The 10,961-nt window shown below is 41.1% G+C and overlaps 1 protein-coding gene across 1 annotated transcript in view; it reads left to right on the plus strand.

Annotated features, from left to right (window-relative positions):
* The first annotated feature begins 1,850 nt into the window (after positions 1–1,850).
* Sri (sorcin) overlaps positions 1,851–10,961 on the plus strand; it is a 22,482-nt gene continuing 13,371 nt past the window's right edge. Inside the window, exon 1 of the mRNA XM_010632880.2 lies at positions 1,851–1,871. Within this exon, the coding sequence (XP_010631182.1) occupies positions 1,866–1,871 (6 nt within the window). The 5' untranslated portion in view covers positions 1,851–1,865. The remainder of the gene's footprint in view (positions 1,872–10,961) is intronic.

Consider the following 10,961-nt stretch of genomic DNA (forward strand, 5'->3'; position numbering starts at 1 on the left):
ATCGTTTTAACTAAATTATTTTTAACAACTACAAGTGGTCTCCTACACTCGATAGACAGGAGTTTAAACGGGCTCCGTGGTGATTTAAGCTCATGCGCTCCTTGAAGAGGACTGAACTGTGAAGCAGAGACTTGGGACAATTGCAGAGGCACAGAAGGGACACTGAAGGCCCTGTGGTTGCTGCTCCTAGAACCTGAAAGAGAAGAACAGAAAGAAGTGTGTAAGGTCCTTGAAAACAAACTGTTGAAATTCGCCTAAAAGTGCCTGATGACCCAATCACACGTTTATCTTTTGTCTCCCAGTCAATATCAAATTAAAAAACCTGACGCCCAGATGGATTTTCTGAGTCCTGCATTTTTCAACTGATCTTCTCTTGTCCCTTTCAGCGGTAGACAGCGGTGCACTGGTGAATGTTTAACAGCCGACTCTGCAGAGTTGGGGAGACTTGCCTGTGCACATGTACATTATGATGAATTTTTACCTACATTAAAATTGCTTCCAACTGCTATAGCAAAATACCATACACCGGATGGTTTATAGGAAGGTAAATGTAATTTTCACAGGCTGGACCCTGGGAAGTCCAAGATCAAAGCAGATCCAGGACTGGTGTCTGTTTAGTACTTTTGGTGTTCAATATTATAGCCAAACGATTCTCACAAAATATTTTTATTGTGAAACTTTTATATTCATAGCCAACCTGTCACTGGAATTTAACCATGATTTGATAAGTGGAATTGCATCCCAATCCACTAATACTTTCCCATTAAATGTACTGGGAAATGAATCTGCTATGTGGCTTACTGCTAAACTATTTCTCATCTTCAGAAAGTACTTTCAGTAAGCTGAGACTTATTCCAGCTCCAGGCCTACCCACTGCAGTAGTGTTCTCCATTTAGGTTTTTGTAGGTATAGGAATATTGTTTGATTCTGCATATCTTCTACAAAATCCTGGAAATCATTCAGTCCGACCTCATGCTTTAAAATTGAACTCAAATTTGACCGTTCTTAAGGTGATACTAGTTCTTCAAAGATCGAAGTAAATGGTTCTAATGAATATATCACAATAACTTAAAATGCTCAAAGAATGTTTCCCAGGTTGTGCGATGCACGCTGAAGCGGCTGCACACACAGGCAGGTGCACACATGCACACACACACACTTGTCACTTTAATGCACATCATTTACATTTACTCCAACGTGTCCATTGCACGTCTAAAGTAGGCAATCCACGACAAAAAAATAAATGTTTCATTGGCAGTGGAAAATGATGTCTCTAGTGTGAATATTCCCACTGTGCCAAGTTCAAGATATTATGCATGTGTTACCGAGCCTGAAGTTGAGGATTTCTGTCCAGCAGCACACGGTTACACAGTACAAATGGAGCATAAATGTTAGGAAGTAATGCACTTTGAGTACCTCGACTTTCAGTAAGTTAAAATTTTTAACTTACCATTTCAGCTTACATATTTAACAATGGGCTGGCAAAACTCCTACAGCTTGACTCTGAGCTACTCACCACTTGTGCAGTGCACAGCTCTGCAAACCTGCAGAAGATGCTTGTGATTGGGAAGGTCTGTCAAATACTGGGGGGTGTGTGTGTGTGTGTGTGTGTGTCTAGGACTGTGACTGTTGAATCTTGTCTGGCCTAGGTCATTCTTCCTAGCAGCAGAGCAGGAAGCACATTGCTCAGGGAGCCTCTCCAGCACTTCTAGGAAGTCTGCCTTCACTGCTGACTGTGGTTACGGTTGGTTACTGATTGCAAAGGATTGAGAGGGTAACGAGATTCGTCCCCTGGTAGAGTTCAGACTTTCTGACTCTTCCATTTGGCCACACAAAAGGACACGTCCTTCAGCAATCACCTCAAGATGCAGGTGAGTAAAAGATACGTCTGTAATATTAGACAGTTTCCATATAACTCAAATTTTCTCTAAATCAAAACACAGTTGTCCTTCAACTGTGTGTTTCTACTGTTTTTCAGGCTGAGAATGTCTGTAAAGTTCATTTTTCAAATGGGAGCATTTAACATTGAATATGCTTTCATAAAATATTTTCTGAATGCTCTGGGGGCTGGCTAAAATTTAACAGTGAGCAGGTGTAGAAGTCAATAAATGTGGTTAAGGAAATTATTGTAAAATTTTAAACATGGGTTCTCAACTTTATGGTTTTTAGAAGTCCTGCAGAAATGTAACTGGTCTTCCCAACCAGGACTATTAGGACAGTGGATCGAAAGCTGTATACATGGCATCAGCTGTCAGGAGAATTCAGTTTTGCCAAATTACTGTCATTTACCAAGGAAAAGCTTCACCTTTCTGTCTTGCTCTGAGAAAATCAGATGTAGATTAGAGTTAACCCTCCCCATTTTAGTAAAATGGAAACATACAGGATCTTCTGTCGAACAGTAATTCCAGCAAATTCAGCAAAGCATGTAAGGTAATTAAAGCTCAAACATCTAGGGTTTTTGGTCATTATTGTTTTTATTAATTTTATTCATGTTTATGAATTACTTGTATCAGTACATGCGTGTAGCACACTGTTTCCATTTCTTGTGTAAAGTTGCTGTATGTATATAATACACCTTCATTTCTTTTTTATCCCCTTTCCCTCCCTGCTCCTTTTCCTTTCAACGCTTGATCCTCTTCCTCTTTGAGAAAGCTCCGTCTCCCTACTATTCCTCGTGTCTTTAATTCTGCTCCTCCCTCACCCCAACCCCGCGCCCCCCACAGCCTGGCCAGCATTTGTTTCATTTGATTTCTTGAGGATGGTCCTTCCTTCTGGGCTAAGATGGAGTCTCAATATCGTTTACTTTGCATTTCCCGAGTGTCCAGTGATGCTGAGCATTTCTTCACGGATTCATTGGCCATTTGTATTTCTTCTTCTATGAAGTGTCTATTTCACTCGCTCATTTTATGATTCTTTTCTTTTTTGGGAGTTTGCGTTCTTTAGTTCTTCATATATTCTAGATAAGTGTCCTCTGTCTGAGAAATAGCTGGCAAAAAATTTTCCCATTGTTGTCACTCTGCTGGTTGTTCTTTTGCTGTGCAGAAGCTTTGTAATTTGATACAATCCTATTTGTTGATTCTCAAAACTATGGCCTGTGCAACAGGAGCTCTGTTCAGAAAGTCCTTGCCTAGACCTCTGCCTTCAAGAGTTTTACCCATTTTGCCTTCTAGCATGTTAAGTTTTGATATTTTAGATAGAAATAGATTGATCCTTCTATGTAGACTCTTAGAGATCTGAAAATTATTTAAAGTGTATAATAATCTAAAATTTTAAATGTAACATTAAAATTTAGATTGACTGATCCTTTGTTTACCAAAATAGTATAGCATTACTTCTTACTTCTCAGACAAAATACAAAAACAGGAATCGATTAACTTAAATTCTTTTGTCAGTTTTGCCATTAACTTTTCTAATGCCCTAAAGAGTTTACTTTGGTAGTAATAATAAAAGCACTAGGAAGAAAATATTATGAGAAAGAGTGGGAAAAAATAGGAATATTTTCTGAACACTTACCATGTACGAAGCACTGTGTTTCATTATTTACATGTATTATCTCCATTATGAGGTAGATAATGTTACATCCATTTTATAAATGAGAAAACTGAGACCTTTTTTACAAAAGCTAATTATAGTTACAAAAGCTAATTAACCTGCCCAAGGTCATACTGCTAAGAAGTGGCAGAACTCAGAAAAGGATTCTCAAAAAATATTAGAAAACAATATAAAATATTTTTTTACTTATTTAGAATAGTTTCATTCATGTCTGTGATAGAACTTACCTGTTATTTAAGAAACTCTTGGCCCTGCCCAGATCTCCTCCCTGGATAACTTTTAATTATTTCACACATGACAATTTTAGTTCAATGTGCTTTTTTTAAAAAAAAATAGTTAATGGCTATCATTTATGAGGATTTTTTTCCTGAGGATTAAACCTAGAGCCTGGAACTTGCTGGTAAGCAAGTAGTCTACCGCTAAGTTATATCATCAGTCCAAGAGATATCTTACTTGTAATTAAGAAATTCCCAATTTACATAGAGGTTGCTTCGGTATACATTTTGTGTATATTTGGCTTTCTGGAAGTTTCTACTCCAACCAGGTGTCTCGGAGACATGGATGGTCATTTGTCCTTCCCCGGAGCTATAATTTGGAAGGTTCCTTCTGGTTTGTCTGTTTCTCCTCCTCAGCCACCCCAGCCCTTGCTGATTGCGTGGATGGGAGACTGCTTCTCTCTCCTTCCTTTCCGCAGCCTGCTTTCTGAGTTCACCTTTGGTTCCCAGAGGACTGTGACATCAGGACAGACAGGAGCATGAGGGTGGGCGGAATATGAGCCAAGTCCTGCCTAGCCCACACTTCCTTGGCTCTAGGACTGGCCACCTTCAGCAGGACGCTAAGGACTTTGAAGATGCTACACAGGCTTGCCTTGGACTCAGTCATTAAACGACTTTATGGGATATTCTTTCCCAGCTTGCAAACAACTGGCTTCTAGAACACAGTCTTTTTTTGAGCTGAAGATCCCTGTAATTCTTTAATCCAATGTGTTAGAAATACTCATCCTCAGGGAGCTCCGACGCTCGTGCTTCCTGGTTAATCCTGATGATCCATTCTAACTGAAAGTCTAAGGGAAGGGACCGGTCAGTAGGAACCACTTCAGTGGGAATAAAAAGAAGAAAATGGGAGCATTTGCTCTGGGGCATACGACCAATCCCCATTGCTCTGTTTGTTAACAACAAATTTATCTTGCTCATCACGCCACTCCAGGCCAGGAGAAAGCGCTTCTCTCTGAGACCCGAGAAGCGACAGCCGACACACATGAAATTGTCTCTGTACTTCCTACAGGGGAGTCAATAACAACATGGCTGTTTAAAATTGAATTAAAACTTTAGTTTCCCATTTCATGTGCCATCTCACCTGTAGCTGTGTTAGGGCCCTGCCTTACCCTGTCCTAGAGGGAATGTGTTACAGTGACCATATCAGCCTCTGTGCACATGTAGATCTAATGTAACTCTGTACCATAAATCATGCCCAACCATACTGTAAAATGTTAGGGTATGCCCAGATAAGGGAGACAATGACGCAGAAATTGTACAGAAGGGTACACCTACACCATGTTGGGCACTCAGTCTTTGGACATGAATCCACTGTTACTGCCAGCAGGAATAAAGCTGCTTCCTGAGACAAAGGCCTTGGTGTCCCCTCCCTCTGCAGGAAAATCCCACAGCATGGCTGCCTCATACTTGAGGAAGCCGCTTGACACGCAAGTACTAAAACTTTACACTCAGGTACTAAAATCAAAGATGGAAGTTTTACTATCTGTTGAAAATGATTCTGTAATTATTTGAGTTTTTATTCTGGGCATTAAGAGAGAAAAAAACTCCTATTCCCACTGGTCACTATCCTGCTTGTTACCAATTCTTAACAGTCTTAAGAAAAGAGAGAGATAGCATTCATTGGTCACTTACGCTGTTTAAGAAAAAAAACATTTATTTCTACTCATACTAGAAGATTTGCATTTCTACCTAAGACTGAAGTTTTTAAACCATGAGGTGACACACCCAGGTTAGAACAAAAATGTTGAGACCTTAATCTGGCAAATGTTATTGTTTATTTTTTCCTGATGGATTAAAACCTATGATTATTCAACTGCAGAAAATGGTGAAACTTGCACAGTTAGTCACTGATAATTATGTAACATCTCTTTCTACCTACCTGAATGAGGAGGTTCAGCCCAGACAGCAGAGACAAAGAAGTGTGTCTTTTGTCTTGAAAACTTGATTAGAGAAGAATTGAAATGCACATACCAGAAAAGAACAGGATCCTCTCTGGTAGTCAGCTTCCATCACTGAGACAAAATACTGAGATAAAAAAATTAAGAAGACCTATTTTGGCTCATGACTCCAGAGCTGTCAGCCCATGGTCATTTGGCTCTGTTGTTTCTCGTGCCTGTGGTGGTGGGGAGAGGGAAAGCATGATGGAAAGAAGCTGCTCACTTCATGGCAGCTGAGAAACACGGAAAGGGAGGAGGGGCCAACATTTCCTTCAAGACCGTGCTTTCAATGTCCTAATTTCCCTCTGCTAGGATCCACCCACCACCCCTGCATTTTCTACCACCTCCCCGTAGTGCCACAGGCTGGCCACGAAGCCTTCCATATACGGCTTTGGAGAAATATTTAAGTTTCAGATTCTAACACTCTCTAAGAGGCAAATTCAAATACTATCACAGCTTTAATTGGAAAGGGGAAAATATTTACATCTAGGAAAGTCAGCCCTGCAAAGAGCCAGTTGTTCGCCCTCTCCCAAGCTCACTTTATTTCGAATCTGTAGAACAGCATGAAGTAGATGATAGCAAAGGTTTCTGTGATTCCAACAACTCCCTCAAATAAGTATGATTCATCTCCTACGTGGCTCTCTCCCTAAGCCGTGCTCCTGCCACAACCCTTAGTCCTGGGACATGGCTGTATATTTTTCTAGGATTTAGAAAATTGTTAGAAGCAATGACACATTGTTCTACCACCCTAGACTGTCCACACCAGTTAGGGAGTCCTCTTCATATTTTAAATATACAGCTTGGGTGCATTCTGTCCCTGAGTTCCTTTAAATGGCTTGTGGTTTGCAGTGTGTGTATATCTAGGATTTGCAATTTGGAGGTATAGGGAAAATACTGAGTTTTTATTCCATGGAGATATTTATTTGGTTCAAAATTAAAATGAACACTAGGCTATATTTAGTAATAAAAGAAATAAGTATAATTCTTCATTTTAGTGATCTTGCCCTTAGGAAGACATTTGAGACTTTTTGAGAGGTTCTTTAAGACTTTTGTTTACTGTAGCTTCACTCTGCCCTAATTCCTCAGAGGAAGAAAGCTGTGAGCTTCAGTTTAGTATCTTTATCATTTCTTTATTTTAAAACCCCTACCCTTTAGACTTGGATCAGGAGTCAAAACCTGGCGTGTAACCTTGGGAAATTTATGTATGCCTCAATTTCCTCATCTATAAAACAATTACATGTCTTTTGGAAGTGACGTGCTTCAGATGTGGTGTTATAAGAAAACATCTATAGGGCACTTGTCATAAGGAAACACCTATGACACTTGGCACATGCCAGGAACTTAGTAAAATAGCTTATTTCCCTCACCCCATCCCCATGTCTTACATTGGAATGAATATTTAAATCATAAAAGAAAAACATTTCTATTGTTATAGTTATTGACTCTTCTTTCCTAAATTTTTAGATTTCATAATCTACAGCTTATAAGTAGGAGGATTGTTGTGGCTTGTATCTTAATTTTTTATTTTTTCCTCATTGAGTTTATTGGTACCTTTTATGGATACAGTACAATTACATTCATTATTGGGACCTTGTACCTTTATATGACAGGTCATAGTTCTCATTTTTTCCCCATCCCTGCCTTCCCTTCACCCCCTCCTCCCCTCCCCATTTGCAAACATTTTATTTCCATTTTTTCATTTTCTCCTATTTTTTTTCCTTCCCTTACTCCCTTTCCCCTACCCTTCCCACTTTCCCTACACCTTTAGCCATTTTCTTCCTATTTCACATTGTCAATTATCTCATTAGGATCATATGTACTATTATAGTTTTTCACACCAGAGAAACTATTCGGTACATACACATATGTGACTTATTTCACTTAGGAGTATATCCTCAACATGTATCCATTTTCCTATGAATGAATCTAATTTCTCATTCTTTATGGCTGAGTAATATTCCATTTTATAGAAAAACCACATCTTCTTTATCCAGTTTCCAACTGAGGGGCAAATGGGCTGTTTCCAAGTTTTAGCTATTACAAACTGTGCCACTATAACTATAGGTGTGCATATGTCACTGTGGTATGATGCTTTTAATTCTTTTGGAAAGATACCCAGCAGAGGGATGGCTGGGTCAAATGGGACCTCTAGTCCCAGCTCTTTGAGGTATCTCCATATTGATTTCCATAGTGGTTGCACCAGTCTGCACTCCCACCAACAATGAAGAAGGGTTCCTTTCTCCCCACATCCCACCAACATTTGTTATTGTGTAATTTCTTGATAGTAATCATTCTTTGTGGGGTGAGGTGTAATCTCAGGGTTGTTTTTAACAGCATCTCTTGAATGACCAGTGATGTGGAACATTTTTTCATATATTTACTTGCTGCTTTTACTTCTTTGTCTGAGAAATGTCTGTTCATTTCAGATGCCTATTTTTGAATCGGGTCCTTATATTTGGGGGGGGCTGAATGTTTTGAGTTTTTTATATAGTCTAGATAATAGTCCTTTGCCTGAGGAGCAGCTGGTAAAAATTTTTTCCCACATTGTAGGTTGTCTCTTAGTTCTGTTGATGGTTTCTTTTGCAGTGCAGAAGCTTTTTAATAAGATGAGATCCCAGTTGTTGATTCTTTCTGCTAGTTCCCATGCTACTTGAGGATTTGTTCATAAAGTTTTTTCCTATGTGTGGCTTGTATCTAGATGTCCCCCCTAAATCTTCATGCATTCATAAGTGGGGCTTTTGGGAGGTTGTTGGATCATGGACATGTGATGCTGGATTATGATGTGTGACTGGTATTAAGGGTATGTGATAACTAAGTGGATTTAGCATGATTCTGGGTGTGTATAATGGAAGCTTGGGCACCACCCAACAGACTGTGGCCTGGATGGGATAAAAGGGAAAAGGAAGCTTGCTTCACTTCTTGCTGCCTTTTGCCTGCCGTGACATGCACTGTTTCTCCTCTGCCATGTTGCCCTGTCATGGAACCGGCCAACTATCAACTGAAACCTTTACAAACTGTGAGCAAAATAAACCTTTCCTGATTTAACTTTGGATGGCAGGTATTTTGTCACATCAATGAGAAAAGTAAGCAAAACAAGGATCCATGCTACCTGGGTAAGCATTTATAAGATAGCATGACATCCAGCTTTGTCACTTTGCATGTCCTCTGGTTACTACTGCATAGCATGAGAGAGACAAGTCATGGACGAGTTCTTCTTGATCACCTTTCTGGCTAACAGGCAAGATTCTGAGATAGCCACTCTATACACAGGATCTGACCCTGGGGAGCTCTCCATTCCACAGGGCGACTTAGTCGCTACCACACACAAGCACTATCTTACAGCCACCAAATCCGTTGCTAAGAAGCCAGCATCCTGAAAGGCCCAGTGGTGGTTGCCAAACTATGCTATGCCTTCACCTTTTTTTTTTTTTGTATAGCCAGGAGCCAAGAACAATATTCACATTTTTAAATGGTTTTTAAAAGTAAAGCAAAAATTTCATGATATATGAAAATCAACATTGTGTACATAAATAAAGTTGTATTGGAACACAGCCACACTGTTCTTTTATGTGCTGTCCCTGCTGTGACAGCAGAGTTAAGTAGCCATTTTCAGGGAGGCTATGACTTTAAACATTTATCACCCGGATCTAAGTCTGCTGCCCCCTGGCGGAGAGCACGGACTCTGCAGCCGCAGGGCCTGGCAACCCTTCCTACATGGGCAACTTCCCTTAATTCCGCAGCTGCATTATGAGGATAATGATGGCCCCTATGTCGGGGACTCGTGAGGATTCTGCAAATGTGAAAAATGCTTAAAGAAGGTCTGGAGCATATTAAGTATTATATATACGTTAGTTGCCACAGTTTTTTCAGATACTTCCAGAAATGGCATTGTAAGAATTTCATTATAGTACTCCATTAAAATTCGATTCTTTTCCGGGGTGGGGGGTAGGAAGATATGTAAAGAGTACTGACAGAATGGTCACTTATCCATAAAACCAACTCCGCCTTACTTACAAAGCTTTTATTTGTTATGCATTTCTTCAGACTCCAGTCCTAAAAGCATCTATACTCAATTATGAATTCAGCCCCCATCTGAGTTGAAGGATTCAAAACAGAGGCCAAGGGACTCAAAATGGTTTCCTCCATTTGATGATTACTGCGGTTTGCAAAACTAGCGATGAACTTCCTGAATAAACGCAAAACAGGTAGTGTAGTTGCTATGCTGTGAGACCATAAGGACTACTGGAACTTTTCTCACTATCCAGGACTTTAATTTTGGGAGTCTGTGTATTTAAAAAGAGGCCCTGAGAAGAAAGTTACGCATAAAAGAGAAGCAATGAACCTGACAAGTAAGGATATGGCCTGGACGCGGAACGCCACCGGGAAGTAGTGGGTCCACCTGACAGCCCGCAGGCCCACACCCCGCTGGGGCCTGGTGTCTCTAGGAGGTCGATGAGTCCGCGCTTCTGTGCAACCTCTTGGCAAAGGCCGTGGACCCAGTGACGCACTTCTCAAGGACAACAGAAAAGCATCGTCTAGTTTTTTGTTGTTGTTTTTTGTTTTTTGAGGAAGGGTCTCACTATGTAGTTGAGACTGACCCGGAACTCACTGAGTAGCCCAGGCTGGTCTCAAACTCACAGTGATCCTCCTGCCTCAGCCTCCCAAGTGCTGGGATTACAGGCGTGCACCACCACGCCCAGCAAGCATAGTCTAGTTAGTCCAGCTGCAAGAATTTTCTGCGTTATTGAAGTTACATAAGACCAAACTAAAATTTCATGTCTAAATTGCTTCAGATCATTTCACTGAACGAAAAGAAAACTTGTGAAGCAAAGCATTTTCTGAATAACCCCAGTGAAGTGCAGTCTGCTCATCCTCCTCAGCATTCATCAGGGCACTTGGTTGCTCTCAACTTCTCCTGTGCAAGAAGCGGCCGAAAGGCCTGGGGACGGGAATCGTGCAAATGCGAACGACCTCCTCTCCTGAGTAGTCCGTGCGCGTCCAGACCCCACCGACCCATACCAAGGTCACAGCGAGTCTGGCGCGGAGAGGCGTTCCCGGGGCGCCTCCTGGCGTTGGCTGGAAGCGCCAACGTTTCGCCCGGAGGAGAAACCCAGAGGGGCCCACGCCGCGGGCCGAGATCCCAAGGAGACCTCCTCGGACACGCGGCCCCGCGGGGAAAGAGGCCGAGGCGCGGGAG

This window comes from Fukomys damarensis, unplaced genomic scaffold (genome assembly GCF_012274545.1).
Source record: "Fukomys damarensis isolate Sample0158 unplaced genomic scaffold, DMR_v1.0_HiC HiC_scaffold_4, whole genome shotgun sequence".
NCBI lineage: Eukaryota > Metazoa > Chordata > Mammalia > Rodentia > Bathyergidae > Fukomys > Fukomys damarensis.